Source organism: Musa acuminata, unplaced genomic scaffold (assembly GCF_036884655.1).
Source record: "Musa acuminata AAA Group cultivar baxijiao unplaced genomic scaffold, Cavendish_Baxijiao_AAA HiC_scaffold_1137, whole genome shotgun sequence".
Lineage (NCBI taxonomy): Eukaryota > Viridiplantae > Streptophyta > Magnoliopsida > Zingiberales > Musaceae > Musa > Musa acuminata.
Genome location: NW_027021349.1, coordinates 355,132 through 373,361, shown reverse-complemented (window position 1 = coordinate 373,361; position 18,230 = coordinate 355,132). Strand labels below are relative to the sequence as shown.

The 18,230-nt window shown below is 40.2% G+C and overlaps 3 protein-coding genes across 5 annotated transcripts; all 3 read left to right on the top strand.

Annotated features, from left to right (window-relative positions):
• Nucleotides 1-811: 811 nt before the first annotated feature.
• LOC103973047 (probable F-box protein At4g22030) lies at nucleotides 812-2,050 on the top strand. The gene has a single exon (XM_009387508.3). The coding sequence runs from the start codon at nucleotides 812-814 to the stop codon at nucleotides 2,048-2,050; it is 1,239 nt and encodes a 412-aa protein (XP_009385783.2).
• A 2,870-nt stretch (nucleotides 2,051-4,920) lies between these two features.
• On the top strand, nucleotides 4,921-6,189 carry LOC135671013 (inorganic pyrophosphatase 2-like). The gene is made up of 4 exons (XM_065178843.1): nucleotides 4,921-5,135; nucleotides 5,217-5,338; nucleotides 5,421-5,622; nucleotides 5,708-6,189. Exons 1-4 carry the CDS (start codon nucleotides 4,995-4,997, stop codon nucleotides 6,074-6,076), a joined length of 834 nt encoding a protein of 277 aa, XP_065034915.1. The 5' UTR covers nucleotides 4,921-4,994; the 3' UTR covers nucleotides 6,077-6,189.
• A 394-nt stretch (nucleotides 6,190-6,583) lies between these two features.
• Nucleotides 6,584-17,205, top strand: LOC103973080 (uncharacterized). 3 transcript variants are annotated; one of them, XM_009387546.3, is made up of 13 exons: nucleotides 6,584-6,802; nucleotides 8,541-8,704; nucleotides 8,845-9,030; nucleotides 9,126-9,221; nucleotides 9,771-9,884; nucleotides 12,034-12,129; nucleotides 12,441-12,626; nucleotides 12,703-12,798; nucleotides 14,998-15,183; nucleotides 15,332-15,427; nucleotides 15,742-15,984; nucleotides 16,291-16,476; nucleotides 16,582-17,205. In XM_009387546.3, exons 1-13 carry the CDS (start codon nucleotides 6,649-6,651, stop codon nucleotides 16,672-16,674), a joined length of 1,896 nt encoding a protein of 631 aa, XP_009385821.2. In that variant the 5' UTR covers nucleotides 6,584-6,648; the 3' UTR covers nucleotides 16,675-17,205. The 3 variants fall into 3 exon arrangements, with proteins under 3 accessions (XP_009385821.2, XP_065034913.1, XP_018676820.2); XM_018821275.2 differs by having other exon boundaries at nucleotides 6,766-6,802; nucleotides 8,541-8,627; nucleotides 16,582-16,814; XM_065178841.1 differs by lacking the exon at nucleotides 8,541-8,704 and having other exon boundaries at nucleotides 16,582-16,814.
• The last annotated feature ends 1,025 nt before the right edge of the window (nucleotides 17,206-18,230 follow it).

Genomic DNA, 18,230 nt, shown 5'->3' with positions numbered 1-18,230 from the left:
AGATCTCTGACTTGCGATCATCAAAATCTTCCCAGAATCACGGGACTAATGATGAGGTTTAAAGTCAGTGATCCTCTGAAGGAGCGCCTCGTCTTGATCATGATGGTTTGGATGAAGATGCCGAGCCATGATTCATAGAGTGCAACGAGAAAGAACGAGATGGACCATTTGCGAGTTCTCGAAAGTCGATACAAGAAGGTTTCTTATTCCGATTGCATGACACCTTTCATCATTAAAGTGAGACGATGAACATTATCGACGCCACCAGCTCATGAAAGCGATTCTGGAGGTGGTTGATGTCGTCGAACAGACCTCATACTCTGTCATCCATTGACCTGACCGAAACAGAGAGTCGTGTACCGATCAAATCATATAGTTAATGTCATCAAAAAATTCGTAGATATTATGATGTCGCGTGAGTTCCAGTCGTCAACACACTGTTCAGACTCGTTCCTTCTTGTTCATATCAGTCAAACACAACGAGAGACTGTGCATGTCAATGAATCGAGAAGTCAAAGCGTAGATCTTTGTTAGTATTTTGAAGGAAAGAGCAGTTTAATTCGAGCCTCGAGAGTCGTCTTGACTGATTCCTTCCCTCATGCTCTTGGACTTGCAATGTTTTGAGGTCTGACCTAACTCAAGACCCGGTCGGTCAACAGATACCGCCAAGCTCATGTCCTTCTCTCTTTAATTCTTTAATCAGAGCCACTGCTTCATAAATGCACTGCAAAGCATTCATTCCATCCCATCACAAACAAGCTCTGACTCCCACTGGAGGTAGAAGACATCAAACGCAGAGAGAGAGAGAGAGATGGCGGCTCTTCGAGTCCAGATTTTGCGGTCGTGTTCATCATCTCGTCCGAGATTTCATGCTAGCCTTTATCGCTCCGCCAATTTCAGAACGAGAAGCATCTACCTTCGGAAGCTAACGAACAAGATCGCAACCGAGGACCTCAAGCTGAAGCAAGAGAACGCGGCCACCGAGGGTAACGAGGACCAAGAGTTGGTGGTCGCCAAGCTTGTTGCCATAGCCGAGGCTGTCGCTGACAGAGCCAACATGCACGCGATCATCGGAGCACAGAGGAACAACTGGAATCACCTCCTCACCAACTCCATCAACTCCATCACCCTCGTCGGCTCGCTCATGGCGGGAGTCTCATCGATGCAGGCTGGAGGTGCAACGCCGCAGCTGCTGCCGCTGAAGATAGCGTCCGTTCTACTGTTCGGCACGGCGACCGGAATGATGCTGATCGTCAACAAGATTCAGCCTTCCCAGCTGGCCGAGGAACAAAGAAAAGCAACGTGGATGTGGAAACAACTCGAGAGATCGATCCACGACGCTCTCTCCCTGCGAGCTCCCACCGAGTCGGACGTCGACGACGCCATGGACAAGGTGCTCGCTCTCGAGAAGGCGTATCCCCTCCCTCTGCTCCCCGGAATGCTCGACAAGTTCCCGGACAAGGTGGAGCCCACACGTTGGTGGCCGAAGCTCCGACAGAGGCAGACGGAAGCGCAGCGCGGACGCACGAACGGAGCAGAGAGGAATGGTTGGAGCGAAGAACTGGAAGAAGAGATGGCGGGCCTTCTCAAGGTTCTGAAGCTGAAAGACGAGAAACAATATGTGACGGTGGGGAAGGCGGCCTTGAACATCAACAGGGCTTTAGCTACCGCAGGACCGATATTTGCCGGCCTCGCTACCATCGGATCTGGATCGATAGGCGCTTCGGCTCTGGGGCCGCTGCCGGCGCTGCTTGCGGTGGCGGGAGGGTCGCTGGCGGCTGTGGCGAACACGTTGGAGCATGCGGGGCAGGTGGGGATGGTGTTCGAGCTGTTCCGGAACAATGCCGGCTTCTACAGGTGGCTGCAAGAGGAAATCGAGTTGAATCTGGGGGAGGAAGATGTGGAGAAGAGGGAGAACGGGGAGCTGTTCAAGTTGAAGCTGGCTTTGCAGCTCGGAAGGAGCCTCGCCGAGTTCAGAGACTTTGTGCCGTATGCTACTGCTTCATGTAAAGATGAAGATATCAAGGTGTGTGCCGGGAAGCTGTTCTAAGGTTTGACTCTTTCAAATATTTACTGATGCCAGAAGAAGAAGAATATATTACTCCTCTTTTTAATCTTTATTTCAAAGATGAATATTTTGTCAAGCAATATATATATATATATATATACGTATACTATCAACTAAAGATTAAATCAAATAAAAAAGAAGTTATATTAAAATTCTTAAAAAATATATATTTGTAGGATCTTAAACTTACAACATTTTATACTTAATTTTAAAATATTTTGATGGTCATATTATAAAATAAATAATTTGTTAATTTAATAACAAATATACTCGATTAAATAGTATGACATAGATCGTAGAAAGAAAGATTGATTGTTGTTTCTTATTATACCATTAAGTAAAAATCATATAAAAATAATCAAAATTGAAACTACGATTATCCAAGTCACCTCTCATATTATAACTATGTAATTTAAGATATATGTCTTTTTTATAAAATAATCTTAAATTATGAATATAATTTATATATTTTAAAAAAAATTGTTGCATTAAGATATGGTTTTTTTTAGATCAGATAAAATGACTTATAAGATCAATTAAAAATATAGGTCATATAATTATTAAGAAGATGAGACTACTAATAACAATAAAAAAAGATTAAGGGTCAGAATATTAGTCCAGATTTTTATCTGACTTGTGAACTTTGTTCCAATAGTAGAATGAATCAAAATAATTTTAAATATATACATAAAGATGAGAATTTTGGACTGTATTTTCTTCCAATAGGATAATTACTATAACTCTTAAAAAGTGATTTTATAAAGTTTTGAAAAAGAGGATAATATAAATTAAAAACCAGTAGGTGAAGACTGGAATCCATTTATAATGACTCTATGATTATACTATAATTCGATTGAATTTAGATATTTCCTAATCCGCTGATATATATATATATTTTATCACCAACTAATGATGAAGGAAAGCGATAAAGAGATTTCACTATATTCGTGAAGAAAGAAATTTCAACATTGAGAAGAAAAAAAGAAAAAAAACAATGTAAACATATGTTACTATTTGTTTTAAGAACCAATTGACGATAATATTGTCTACTTTTTTTTTTATGAAGTCAAAGATGTTAAGAAGTGGGATGATGCTATGAATGAAGAAATTAAGGTTACGATGACATATGTGACGATGGTGATTAAGTGAATATTAAATTGAAGCTTTGACAACTCGATACAAAGAATTCATTTTTCATATGGAAGATATACTTTTATTTTCAAACTAAATGTCTCTTTAAAACAAAAGATTGCTTGAATATCTTTGAAGCAAAGTGAAACTTATCTTTAAAATATATTTTTTTTAAAAAAAATAAATAAATTATTATCCTTTATCTTATCTTTTAAATAAATTGTTTAGATAGATTTATAGAGATTAGGGTCTCTTGATTTATTATTAACTTATCTTTTACATAAGTTGATTAAATATAATTATAGAGATAAAGAAACCTTTGCTTTAAATTATATTTTACATCCATAAATAGATGACATCTATCTATATACATCTATAAGTCTCAAGTATTCATGTCTACGGGGCTAAGGTCCAATAATATATAATTAAAAAATAAATAAATTTAATATTTTTTTATCTTGGTTTTTTTAATTTAATTTGATCTTGAACTAATAATATTGTTTTTATTATTATTATCTAAAAAAAGTAGCTGTATGTGAACCCTCTCTCTCTCTCTCTCTCTCTCTCCTTTGACAAAACCATGTGAAAGGAAAACACCACCTGACCCATTGACCCATTGGGAACCCGGCATTTGACTTCATTTGATATCGGTTTACTCTTATTTAATCTAAAGTTGACATCAGCTTGCGGAAATTGGACGAACAGCAGAATTAGATCTGTCTGTCACATCTCTGTAAACTCTCCTTGTTTGATCATAATGTTGATGTGGCAACCGAGAGATTTATGTTCCACAAACTTGAAGATGCAAACGAGAAGAAGAAGAAGAAGAACAATGCTGACACTTTCCTAACCTATTAAAATTATGAAAAATTATATAATGTTATATTAATACTTTATGATTATACTATAATTCGCTTGAATTTAGATATTTTGGGCTTACGATTTTAGATTCAATAAGTTAATACGTAAATTATGCCATTCGATCACCTAATTGATTAATAATGATTCTATAATTCATTTGAATTTAGATATTTTAAGTTTATGATTTTAGATTCAATAAATTATGAGTTAATATGCCATGTAAGCAGACCATAACGTCTACTAACTCAAGCTTAACAAGAGGAGCTTATACTCTACGTTTTAAACATGAGTAAACCATAAGGGTTTAAGTTGTCAATGATAAAAATCACATGGGTTAAAATAAATTTTAATTTTTTAAAATTTAAATTATACGTATCATTATATTAATAATTTATTATGAATCAAACTTTAACATATGTTAATTCAGATTTGACTAAATGAGTTTATAAGAATCTAATTGATTTATAATCAAAATCACAAGGACTAAAAATAATAAATTAATATAATATTTGATAAAGAAAAAATGATTTATAATGTGGGAGTCGTCGTCGATGGACGACGCCCTACGGTCGTAAAGTCGCAAGAACAAATGGAACGTGCGTGAACCACACGTCTGGATTGGTGGGTGCTCGAGTGTTGAGCCAGAATATTCTCACAGTTTATTCCTAAATCCCCTAATAATCCTGCCAACATATCCCACTAATAGCAGTCGGAGGTCATCCCACCACCCAAATCGTGTGGGAATCGAAGAGCACCACCGTAGAATATAATTCATGACACCGCATCTTCCTATCCTCGTCAGTAATATTCCATCCGCATCTTCCTTCCTTCCTTCCTACAAATACCTCGCGCTAATGGATTCTCCGTCGGAGCTCCTAACCTATCTGCCTGCCATTCCCCTGCCTTCTCTTCCGATACGTCTCTTCGCTGAGCCATGGCCGACAACGTCATCGTGGTGTTCGACTTCGACAAGACCATCATCGACTGCGACAGCGACAACTGGGTCATCGACGATCTCGGCGGCACGCAGCTCTTCGACCAGCTGCTCCAAACCATGCCATGGAACTCCGCCATGGTATATCTTCTCTTTCGCATGCTCGTGAGAAGAGTCGATTTGTTTCGACCGTTCCTCATCGGTTTCTTGCTTTGGCTTCAGGATAGGGTGATGGGGGCGCTCCATTCGCAGGGAAGAACGGTCGATGAGATCACGGCGAGCCTGAGGAGGGCTCCTTTGCCCGCCCACACCGTCGCTGCCGTCAAAGCAGCTTACGCTCTCGGGTATGTGCTCCGCCCCGTTCATCGCTCTTCTCGATGATTAACATGCTCCGTCTCCCTCCCGACGTCTTGTCTGTGTTCTCAGGTGCGAGTTGCGGATCGTGAGTGACGCCAATAGATTCTTCATCGAGACCATTCTCGATCACCATGGACTGGGGAGCTATTTCTCGGAGATCAACACGAATCCAGGCTACGTTGACGAGGAAGGAAGGCTCCGAATCCTCCCTTACCATGACTTCAAGACTTCCTCCCATGGCTGCGGTCTCTGCCCGCCCAACATGTGCAAGGTGAGTTCTACTAAACACGTACGTGTAAGCTAGATCGTATCTTCTGATCCCTTTTTATTGTCTCACGCTGTTGCCCACCGCCCAGAGTACGATCATCGAGAGAATCCAAGCGTCAGCATCTCTCGAAGGGAGGAAGCGATTTATTTACCTGGGCGATGGAAAGGGAGACTACTGTCCCGCGCTCAGGCTGAGCGAAGAGGACTACGTGATGCCGAGGAAGAACCATCCCGCGTGGGAGCTTATACTCGCCAATCCTCGTGCCCTCAGAGCAGAGATCCATGGATGGGGAGACGCAGAGGAGCTCGAGGAGGTCTTGCTTCGACTCATCGGCGACTCCATCTCGGCCCGTGGCAGCGACGCCAACCGGTTGATCTCAGCCGACTGCAAGTTTCAGACGACGATGCCACTGTCTTCCCATGAGGCTTTACCCAAGCCTCTTCGAGTTCCTAACTGAACGTGCGAGCGTAGATAGTGATCGAATGCGGTCAAAGACCATACTGCGTTGATTTTGGGTGTCTTCGTGTACTCGATTCGGAATAGGAAATGATAATAATGCCTAGAATTATACATCCAGCGTCGTGCTCGTTTGCGTGTCGACGTCGACGTCGAGGGGCGGCGGCAGCACCGCCGAGATTTCGATGACGTTATCTCCCTTTCTTTGACGTCACCTCGCTTTTCCCATTGCTTCGATTTTTGTGGGGCCCTTCTCCTTAACTGATGTCGTGTGCCTCGTGCGCCGGTCAAGCCGTGTTCCCTGTCTCGTTCGACCCCTCGATCACTGCTGGTGGGGCCGAGCGTTGAGCTGACGTCAGCGATCTACCCAACGTCAGTAGTGCGTGGTTTGCGGGAGGCTGTGTTTCCTGGACTTGTCGGAGACAGCGAAACCAAACCTGCGGCCGACCTACGACGGTATAAAGGCTGTATAACTAATATGTACGCGTCCCTGCAAACGTACGCGAATACGGTTCCTGTAAGGGAGCGAGCCCTGTCGCCCGGCCTCTATAGCTCTCCGAAGGCCTTGGCGGCATGAAGGATAGCTTCGATCCGGTGGACTATGGTCGGCGCAATCGCAAGCAAAAGCACCCGCGTCCTGGGTTGCCGCCGCGGCCGCCGAGGCGGCCGAGGGGCTCCTCGGCGCCCCCTTCCGACGTCCAGCGGCCATCTCAAATGTCTGCAGTTGGTGCGCGCAATATTCTCCCTCCCACCATTCTTCTCTCTTTTCGTCCTTTTCTTCTAATTTTTAGGGTGTTCCATCCCAAGAACTGGTAGTTCTTGGGTCGTTTCTTGATGTTGAGCATGTGTGTTTTGGAAGTATGGTCAATTTATGCATCGTCCGAGTTCGCATATGGTGGGACTGTTATAGGTAATGGGCGAACGGTTGATTGGTTTTCACGGCCCTCGTCATGCTGCAAAATGAAATTTCAATTGGATTCGTTGCCCTTCGTTTGGAACCATCCGCAGTTCATATGCTTTCTGGAATCGGACGCAGAGCGTCAAGAACGTTTCGACCGAATCGATCCCGGTGTCATTCGCCACCCCTGGTCGTTCTTTCTGGTTTGTGCTTGTTGTCTGATGCGGGTCTGCTCCTGCAGTCGCTTTCTTGGACCGGGAGGGGCGTGATACGTGGCCTTTGTTAGGTTCTGTGTGTTTCTTGGTCTTATCTTTGGTCGGTGGATGTGTTTCATATCTGTTACCGGATGAAACCGTGGTTTTAGTAGCCTTAGTTTCGAAGGTTCGGTTTTTCTTGCTGCATGTGTCGTTTTTGGGTAAGTTCTTGGTCTTTATGCAACAACATCAGCTATTCCTGTTCGTAGAGAGTCTACACAAACCTGAAGCTCCAAATCCAATCAGATTTTGTGCATTTTAATTTAACTCTTTGGTCTGGAATGTTGAACGTGCCAGTTTGGGTTTGTAATGATTTTGGTAAATGCATGATTTCTTGTTCGAAGAAGACTTCTTTTAGAATTGTTGGTTGCGGTGCTACTTGATCAATACAACCGACTTTGAATCCTGTAGCTTCTAGGCATGGTATCCGTGTATGATTGAATCTAGTCAGAAGAAAACATAAAGTGTCTTGTTGTATCCTACGTAACCCTGTTTCTATAGCTTAGCCAATACAACTTTGTGTAAAGGAATCCATTTAGGAAGGGAAGAACATGTTCATCCTTGTGAATATTTGACCATGAAAAGTTTTTCCGTATGACTTGTTAAAATAGAGAAAATGTCGCCTGCTGTTCTGTGGATTCCAAACCTTGGTAGGTCGGCATGCACGATCTAAGAAATCTTTTCTCTTTATCCATTTATGACAAAAGGCTAAATGTCTTTGAGCGTTAGAGTTTAAATATTCTGTAATTCATCTGTTGAAGATTCACAACGCAGTTTTGGCATGATGATTCAAATCTGATGATCCTGATCCCTACTGATCCTTCTGAACATAAGGCGAACGGCAAATCATGTCGTTCCGAGGCTTCGATAAAATCATCCTACTTTTGAAAAAGAATGATCGTACCACATAGTTTTTCGTAGTATGATTGATGCATTCACAGGTTGATTTTAATTCATATTATTAGTTTGTCTCTTTGTTGTAAGCATTTGTGAGTACCATCAATTGTTTTCTGTCTACCATTTGAAATGTCCTGAAAATGTATGTGTCTTCTCATGGGGACACTTTGTCCTCCGATAATTAAAAAAGAACAACATGAGCTAGCATTATTTTATGACTCTCAATCTGGAGATTGGAACTCTTTAATCAGGTTCTTAATTGCTCGATTGAAATAGGCACTCTTGCCGATGTGTCAAAATCACTAAATGCTGTTACTTTGTGGTTATTCATGGTTTGAGATTTTTCTAGTCAATGAATGGAACAGTTATCATTTTTTTTTATCCAAAAAGCAATTGTAATTGTTTGTATGTCTCAGACTATTCAGTGAAGCTTCTTGGTCGGGCAATAATGTCTCAGATTGGCATGATTACCCGGTCAGGCCTCCCTTCGTATGCTTATCCTGGTATGATTACCAAGTCAGGTCTCCCTTCACATGATTATCCCGGTTCGACAAAAAGAATTGAAATCCCAAATGAATTGGTTAAACCTCTTTCTCTCTTTCTATTTTTCACTTTTCTTGAACAAAATGGCCTTTAACAAAACTGATTCGTTTTCTATATTTCTGGATTTTCCTGCGTTTCTAAAAATTCGATCTGATGATCCATACCGTGCTTTCTCAGGTTGGCATTATCATTGGCAAAACTGGAGAAACGATAAAATCTATCCGGCTCAACTCAGGGGCCAAGATTCAAGTTACCAGAAATATGGAAGCAGGTCCCAATTCTCTGACCACAACCGTGGAACTTAATGGTACTCCTGAACAGATCAGCAGCGCAGAGAAGCTAATCAATGATGCATTAGCCGAGGTAATGTTGAAATGAAATATAAAATGGCAGCATAATGCTAGCCAACGATGCCTAACATATACCTGATTCATGGTGCTGTTCCGTAACTGGCGTAGGGTGGTTTTGGGGGTTCCAACATCATTTCTACTCAAGAGTCTGGAGACATGGAGCCTGGCCCGGAGCATTGTCACACGAAAACTCCAAAAGACATGGTGAACTTATTCTGCTGGATACTTATTGAAAATTTTGTTCTTTCATTATGGAACACTGGGCCTGTGTCGGTTCCAGATTGGACAAGTACTTTGTAAAGTTGGTAGCACCATAGAAAACATGCAAGCTAGATCTGGTGCTCGTATGACAATTTGGCTGCTTCTTGTCTTTCTATTTGTAGCTTATTCTAGATAGTGAATCAAGGACTTAGCTGGTTTTGAGCATGGAAATTACCAATTGTAGGTCTCATTTTTTTCATTTATGTAAATATTATTGCATTGTGCTCGTCAACCAGGCAAATTTTCGTTCGAAACTTTCAGTGAGAATTCTTTAGTTCTCATTAATGTGATTGTTCTCCAGTATTACACATTGTTGCACTTTATGCTGATCATTGGTATAAGTCCAGATGTACTTTTAGGAATAAGGGATTGCTTCATATGGTCATATAAATACTCTAATCTTTGTTTTTCTAGTTCATTCTTATTGCAATTCAAACATATCAGTGGTAATTACTTTCTGTTGCTTTCTAAACTACAATAAATTGACTTCAGGCGAGTCCTTCGCATCTGCCCTCTGGTGGTATGTCTACAGAAAGCAGGGCATATTTAGTTGGTCTGATGGGGAAGTTTGAAGCAGCAAAACAAATTGTCAATCAAATTATTAAGGTATGAAAGACATGTTATGCTTGTTGTGTAACCTGACGAAATCCTTTCTCCAAATTACTAGAGCTATTGCTTGGATAATTTAACTTTTCAGCTTTCAAAAAAGTACATGTGGGCCTTCCATTTCTAAAGATTTTCGTTGTCATGGAAATTTAACTTGCCTGGTATTTATGTCTATAATTGTTTGCACTCTGCAATAATTGTCGAGGTTAGTTCCTGACTAATTATTTGGATACTGAGCTTTAATTTTCATGGGAAATACTGAAGGATTTAGCATAGTGTTGGAAATAAAAAAATTTACATTGTCAAAGGGAGCACGTTTGATCTTCTTGGCTTGGCACTGGTATGTTACTGAACCTTAAATCCCTGGACTGTTAAGCGATGCTAAGGGGAGAAGACTGGAAGCTGTTTATAGTGGTTTTTGTCGAGGGCTTATCTAAACATGTCTCATGATTTGATAGACAGAGTCGAGGTTTTACATTCTAGATTATAATAAGAAGCATTACTAATTGTTTATGTACATTCTCAGTACCAGCTGCTAAAAGTAACTATTGTCAATAATATACAGTTATTTTTTATGACAAATACTGCTAAAGGAGTTATTCGTTGTGCTGGGGAGACTGAGGAACTGTCATAGGTCCTGCTATCTAGTTGAATCTGGTGAATAGCCGATATGCTTCTTATTTTTTTCCTTTCATAGTTTATCTAATTGCACATCAACAATGTCTTCAAGTTATCCTGGAACATAAAAATTAGTAGCTTGTTTTAACTTAATGTGAACTGATAGAAATCACATCTGATGGACAGCTGATCTTCTTTTTTCTTCCTTCATGGTTTTAACTAATTAGACGTGAACAATGTCTTTGACATGTTCTCTGAATGATTAGCTTGGAACATAAAAAAATTAGTAGTTTGTCTTAGTATATGTGAATCGATAGAAATCACATATGATGGAATATCATCATTAATTGTTGATTTATTAAAGCAGTTTGGTTGTAAATAAATTAGTCATAACACTTGAAACGACTTGTGGTTTGAAGTACGTAATGACGAACCAAAGGTCGTTAAAATGAGTATTTGGCGATAGAAGTTTGATTGCCAAAGGAACATTCAAGCACATATCATACTTTTAATATTGACGTTTGCTGAATTTTTATAGATGATAATTCAAGAGGCCTTCTTGTTCCGGTGTAGTTCTTTTTTATTCCGATACGGTGCGTTCTATATTTTCTGTTACATGTGTTAGCAACCAAAAAAATACTGTAAAACAGTGAGCTAACTTTTTGGACAGAGCACTTTTCTTTTGTATTCTATTTTTACATGCTTTTGAACATATAATCTGTAACCCAAATATGTTTTTTTAACTTTTTCCTTTGATTGAGATCTTAAGGGGCATCCGTTCATGTAACGTTGCCTGGTCCTTTTCCTGAGGAATGTCCTGTTATTCTTGTTCTAACCTTCATTCTCTGAAATTTTGTTATTTTACTTTTAAATTTCATTATCCTTACCATATATTTTGTGAACTTCCCTCCAAAAATTGCTTTCATTTCTATATTGGGACATGCTTAATGCTGTCAAATTACATAAAACTATACCTGTGGCTTGTCACTTCAAGTTAATTATCAGTGACATTTAAGCTGCATGCATGTGGTGTTTTTGTTATATATGCATGCATAGAAGTTCCTCAACCAGCAACCCTTGAAGCACACGACCACCCACAGTTGTGTTCAAAATGGAAATGAAAGCAAGCTTGCAAATCCATCTATCAGTGTGGCATACTTTTAGTCGTTAGCATCAGCTGCAGGTGGCCTTCGTATGCATGCCATGAAATTCTTGATTGTTGGTTTCTGATCGTGCACATTATTGTTGCAGCACATTTCTTTAATCATACATTGTCACTCTGGCCTCCTGGATCATGTTATCCATCTTCCGATTGTGGAAATCATGCAAACCACAGTGGTTGTTCTTGCTGACAGGAGTTTCTACTTTCAAACTTATTGGTACTTATGAATAGATTAGCAGCACAGAGAAATTAATCAATACTGTTTTGGCTGCGACTGTGTTTAAATGATATATAAGGGCAACAGAAGTCTGGCCAATGGCCCCTAATATATATCTGCTTCATGACGCTGATCCATCACCACTGGTGTAGGGTGATTCTGGGGATCCTGGCATCAGTTTTGCTCAAGAACTTGGAAGCGTAGAGCCTATTGCTCAGAAGTTTCAGATGAAAGTTCCAAATGACAAGGTAAACATATTCTGAAAGACACTGAAAAGAATGAATTCAGCATATGAGGCTTCCACCAATGCATCTGAGGAGGGTCAACTCTTAACATACGCTGTTAGAAAATTTTGTGCTTTCAGTGTGTAGTTTCCGTCTCGTCTATTCCAAGTTGGTCTAGTAATTGGTAAAGGTGGATATGTAAAACCTCCCTCTCTTTTGGTTTTTCACTATTCGAAGACGCAGGTGCCATTGCAAAAGATGATTCGTTTCTTGAATTCTGGATTATCTTGAGTTTCTAAAAATTTGATCTGATAATCCTTCATGTGCTTTCTTAGGTTTATGCAATCATTGGCAAAAGTGGAGAAACAATAAAACACATCCGGCTTGAGTCAGGAGCCAAGATTCAATTGACTAAAGATACGGATGCAGGTCCCAATTCACCGACTATGGTGGTGGAACTTAATGGTACTTCTCAACAGATCAGCAGCGCAGAGAAGCTAATCAATGATGTGTTAGCGGAGGTAGTGTTGAGCATAGGGCTGGTCAATGATGCCTGACATATACCTGATTCATGATGCTGATCCATGACTGGCGTAGGGTGATTTGGGGTGTTCTGATGTCATTTCTGCTCAAGAGTCTGGAGACATGGAGCCTGACGTGGAGCATTGTCACATGAAAATTCCAAAGAACATGGTGAATTTATTGTCACAGATACTTCTTTGAAAATTTTGTTCTTTCATTATGTGGCACTGGTCCTGTGTCTATTTCAGATTTTGCAATAATTGCAGAGATTAATTCCTGACTAATTGTTTGGATTCTGAGCTTTAATTTTCATGGGAAATATTGAAGGATTTAACTTAATGTTGGTAACCAAACAATTTACATTGTCTAAGCAAGCACATTTTATCTTCTCGGCTTGCACTGGTATGTTACTCAACCTTAATTCCTTATCGACTGTTAAGGGATGCTTAGGGGAGAATCCTGGAAGCTTTTTATAGTGGTTGATGATGAGGGCTCATTTTATAGACAAACTTGAGGTTTTATAATCTAGATTATGATAAGCAGCATTATTAACTGGTATACTTGCATTCTCCCTATCAGCTGCTAATTGTAACTACTGTCAATAATATACAGTAATACTAAATTTCCACATTTTTTATGACAAATACTGCTAGGAACTATGCATTGTTCTATAGAGAATCTAGAACTGTCATAGCTCCTGCTATCTAGTTGAATCTGGTGAATAGCTGATCTTCTTGTTTTTTTCTTCCTTCATAGTTTATCTAATTGCATGTCAACAATGTCTTCAACATGTTATCTGAATGATTATCTTGGAACATAAAAATTATTAGTTTGTCTTAAATATATGTGAATTGATAGAAACCACATTTGATGGATCGTCATTATTAATTGCTAATCTTTTAAAGCAGCTTGGTTGTAAATTAGTGATAACACTTGAAACTACTTGCGGTTTGGTGCACGTAATGACGAACCCAAGACTCCTAAAATGAGTATTTGGCGATAGAACCAAAGGACCATTGGAGTATAGAATTGACTTTTCATGAGAAAGCTTTGTATGCTTTGTTTCATACTTTTAATATTGACGTTTTTCTGAATTTTTATAGATGATAATTCAATAGGCTCTATCTTTCTCTTGTAGTTCTTTTATATTCTGATATGGTGTGTTCTATACTTTCTTTTCTGTTACATGTGTTGTGTTATATACTTTATTTAGCAATAAAAAAATACTGTAATATAGTGATATACTTTTTGGACAAAGTAGTTTTCTTTTGTATTTCTATGTTTACATGCTTTTGAACATATAATCTGTAACCCAAATATGTTCTTTTTTCCGCTATAACTGAGATGTTAAGGCGCATTTGTTCGCGTAACTTTGTCGGGTCCTTTTCCTGAGGAATGTCCTGTTGTTCTTGGTCTAACCTACATTTTCTGAAATAATTTTTTTTTATTTCAAAATTTCATTATCCTTACAACTTACTTTGTGAATCCTCCCTTAATGCTGTCAAATCAGAGAAAAATATAACTGTGATTTGAAGTTAATTATCAGTGACATTTAAGCTGCCTGCATGTGGTGTTTTTGTTATAAATCCGTGTAAAGAAGTTCCTCATCCAGCGGCCTTTGAAGCATACGACACCTGCGCAGTTGTGGTCAAATGGACATGAAACCAAGCTTTTGCAAATCCATCTATCAGTGCGGCATACTTTTAGTCATTAATATCAGCTGCAGGTGACCATCATATGCAGTCCATGAAATTCTTGATTGCTGTTTTTAAATTGTGTACAATTTTGTGGTAGGACATTCTTTTAATCATACATCATCACTAGGGACTCCTTGATCACGTTATCCATCTTCCGGTAGCGGAAATCTTGCGAACACAGTGGTTATTCTTGCTGACATCTGAACTTATTGATACTTATCAGCAGTGCAGAGAAGTTAACGAATGATGTGTTAGCTGGGATATTGTTGAAACGATATATAATAGCTAATGGCGCCTAATATAATACTGATTTATGAAGCTGATCCATCACGACTGGTGTAGGGTGGTTCTGTGGATCCTGGCACTGCTTTCGCTGAAGAGTCTAGTAGAATGGAGCCTGGTGCTAAGTGGTTTGAGATGAAACTTCCAAACAACAAGTTAAACTTTATTCTCATAGACACTGAAAAAAATGAACTCCATGTGCGGGGGATCTGCCAATGAAACGTCTGAGGAGGGTCCATTCTAACATAAACCGTTTGCTCTTTTGCTCTTTCAGTTTTTTCAATTTTCAAAGATAACAATTACCACTGAAAAAGCTGATTCGTTTCCTGAATTCTGGATTCTCTTGAGCTTCTGTAAATTTGTTCTGATAAACTTTCCTGTGCTTTCTTAGGTTGGTGTAATCATTGGCGAAAGTGGAGAAACAATAAAACGCATCCGGCTTCAGTCAGGAGCCAAGATTCAATTTCCTAAAGATACGGGTGCAGATAGCGACTCACTGACTACAACGGTGGAACTGTATGGTACTATTGAACAGATAATGAGCGCTATGAAGCTAATCGATGATGCATTAGCTGAGGTAATGTAGAAATGATGATATATGAAATAGCAGTATAAGGCAAGAAAATGATGCCTAATATATATACCTGATCCATGACATGATGCATTAGCCAATGGTGCCTAATATAATACTGATTTATGATGCTGATCCATCACTACTGGTGTAGGGTGGTTCTGTGGATCCTGGCACCGCTTTCGCTAAAGAGTCTAGCAGAATGGAGCCTGGTGCTGAGTGGTATGAGATGAAATTTCCAAGCGACAAGGTAAACTTTATTCTGATAGGCACTAAAAAAAATGAACCCCGTTTGCGAGGGATCTGCCAATGAAAGGTCCGAGGAGGGTCAATTCTAACAAACTGTTTGGAACTTTTGTGCTTTCAGTGTGTAGTTTCAGTTGTCTATTCCAGGTTAGTCTAGTAGTTGGTAAAGGTGGATACACAAAACCTCTTTTGCTCTTCCGGTTTTTTCATTTTTCCAAGATAACAATTACCACTGAAAAAGCTGATTCGTTTCCTGAATTCTGGATTCTCTTGAGCTTCTGTAAATTTGTTCTGATAAGCTTTCCTGTGCTTTCTTAGGTTGGTGCAATCATTGGCGAAAGTGGAGAAACAATAAAACGCATCCAGCTTCAGTCAGGAGCCAAGATTCAATTTCCTAAAGATACGGGTGCAGATAGCGACTCACTGACTACAACGGTGACAATGTATGGTACCATTGAACAGATGAGGAGCGCAGAGAAGCTAATCAATGATGCAATAGCTGAGTCTAGAAGAACGGAGCCTGGTTCTGAGTTGCTTGAGATGAAACTTCCAAGCGACAAGGTAAACTTATTCTGATAGACACTGAAAAAAGTGAACTCCGTGTGTGAGGGATCTGCCAATGAAAGGTCTGAGGAGGGTGAATTCTAATAAACTGTTTGAAACTTTTGTGCTTTCAGTGTGTAGTTTCGGTTGTCTGTTCCAGCTTGGTCTAGTAATTGGTAGAGGTGGATATACAAAACCTCTTTTGCTCTTTTGGTTTTTTCAAAGATAACAATTACCACTGAAAAAGCTGATTCGTTTCCTGAATTCTGGATTCTCTTGAGCTTCTGTAAATTTGTTCTGATAAGCTTTCTTGTGCTTTCTTAGGTTGGTGCGATCATTGGCAAAAGTGGAGAAACAATAAAACGCATCCGGCTTCAATCAGGAGCCAAGATTCAATTTACTGAAGATACGGGTGCAGATACCGATTCACCGACTACAACAGTGGAACTGTTTGGTACTATTGAACAGATAACAAGCGCTAAGAAGCTAATCAATGATGCATTAGCTAAGGTAATGTAGAAATGATGATATATAAAATAGCAGTTTAAGGCTAGCAAATGATGCCTTAGATATATACCTGATCCATGACATGATGCTGATCCATGACCGGTGTAGGATGATTCTGGGGGTTGTTTCATTGGTTCTGATAGCACAAGCCTCGATGTTCCTCGGTCACCTTCCATCGACGACGCCCATCGAGGGACTTAATCCAGGAAGAGGTGCGCAAGGCGGAGCCAATGAAGGTACTCCAGCCGCGGATGCTCTTCCAGGTCATGGGCATGACCCACAATCATCATCAGCAGCAGCACCGTCACTACTTCAGGCCACTGATGGGCAGCCTACTCAGCCTGTTGATGGTGAGGGTGAGGGTTCCACCGGTGGGTAAGGCGGGATTCGCAGCAGAGGCAACAGCAGCATCAGCCCACCTAGTGACAGCCTCCTGTGTGTTCCGGTAGCCACACCATCCACGGCACACCCAGGATTCATCCACTCCGGTTCTAAGGCCGATTGTCTTTTTTTTTTTTTTTTTGTACACCGCACCATGCCCTGCAGTCTGGCCATTCCACTGTTACAGAGCATCTTACTTTTGAAGGAAGAGGAACCTCTCTACTTTGTTCATGATCCCCGATGGATATGTGAAGTCAGTGTTCTGTGATTCGGAGAGCTGAGGGAGTGGTTCATGTCCAAAATTCAATTTGTAGCAGACAAAATTGAACTGAATAATCATGAGTTGATCAATTTTGTTTTGTGCAAGTCATGTAATAATACTATGGATCTTTATGGCAATATTACTAGTACTGACAGATGATTACTACAAGGTATTGAATGTGTCCTCGGACCAAATGTCTTTACACTGGTGGAACACTAATCAAACCGTGTGAAGAAACTAATGGTAAGAGATTGTTTTGTTTTGTTTGTTTCTTAGATTAAATATGTATTAAGAAATCGAACATCAATTCGATCTAAAAATTTAAACATGTGAAGAAGCTAATAGAAAGATGGTAAGATATTTTTCTTTTTAACTACTGACTAGCATCAGTCTTGAGTTTATAGCAGCAATATGTGCTCGTCTCTCGCATACCAATATTGATTTGGTATAGCCTGTCATACCAATATTGATCGACCAATATGTGCTCGATCATATAATTCATGCATAGCCTGTCAACACAACCGATCACATAATTGAGCCTGTTTTAAACACAAACCTGCAGACTCCGGCAGCAACAAGAAGAAGAAGAAAGAAGAAGAAGAAGAAGAAGAAGAAGAAGAAGACTCTCTCTCTCAATCAACATCCTCCTCCTCCTCCTCCTTGCGTTACAACATCGTGCCATCTCTCTCTCTCTCAATCAACATCCTCCTCGTCCTTGCGTTACAACATGGTGCCACCTCAAAAGGACCGACTGGGTTCGTACCACCACCGCACGACCTGTTTGTTGCCTGCATCGCCTGGATTTGATTTTGGCCCCAAAGCCAACTCATATGATCCCTCACGCACACATTTAAGAAAGGATTTGGTGGGTTGCGACGTCTGTCTGTCTGTCTGTCTGTGTGTCTGTCAGGGCGTCATTCGGCGTGGGTAAATGGGAAACAGCACACAAGAAAGCAACAAAAAGAATCCATTAAACGGCTCCAAATCCTTTTCCTTGGATTACGAGGCATACGATGCTCGCCCACCAGATTTCTGTCTCCTGCTCCTCCTTTGTTGCTTCTATTCATCCCCGTCGGCGTTCGATTCACCTCCACACTCTTCTTCTCCTTTTTCT

What these genes read in the sequence shown, in the direction of transcription:
- LOC103973080 (XM_009387546.3), top strand. Translation starts at nt 6,649, where the DNA reads ATGAAGGATAGCTTCGATCCGGTGGACTATGGTCGGCGCAATCGCAAG. An exon ending in ATCTCAAATGTCTGCAGTTG is followed by an intron (nt 6,803 to 8,540) that starts GTGCGCGCAATA and finishes TGTATGTCTCAG; the next exon opens with ACTATTCAGTGAAGCTTCTT. An exon ending in TCAATGATGTGTTAGCGGAG is followed by an intron (nt 12,627 to 12,702) that starts GTAGTGTTGAGC and finishes TGACTGGCGTAG; the next exon opens with GGTGATTTGGGGTGTTCTGA.
- LOC103973047 (XM_009387508.3), top strand. Translation starts at nt 812, where the DNA reads ATGGCGGCTCTTCGAGTCCAGATTTTGCGGTCGTGTTCATCATCTCGT.
- LOC135671013 (XM_065178843.1), top strand. Translation starts at nt 4,995, where the DNA reads ATGGCCGACAACGTCATCGTGGTGTTCGACTTCGACAAGACCATCATC. An exon ending in TGCCATGGAACTCCGCCATG is followed by an intron (nt 5,136 to 5,216) that starts GTATATCTTCTC and finishes CTTTGGCTTCAG; the next exon opens with GATAGGGTGATGGGGGCGCT. An exon ending in GCCCGCCCAACATGTGCAAG is followed by an intron (nt 5,623 to 5,707) that starts GTGAGTTCTACT and finishes CCCACCGCCCAG; the next exon opens with AGTACGATCATCGAGAGAAT.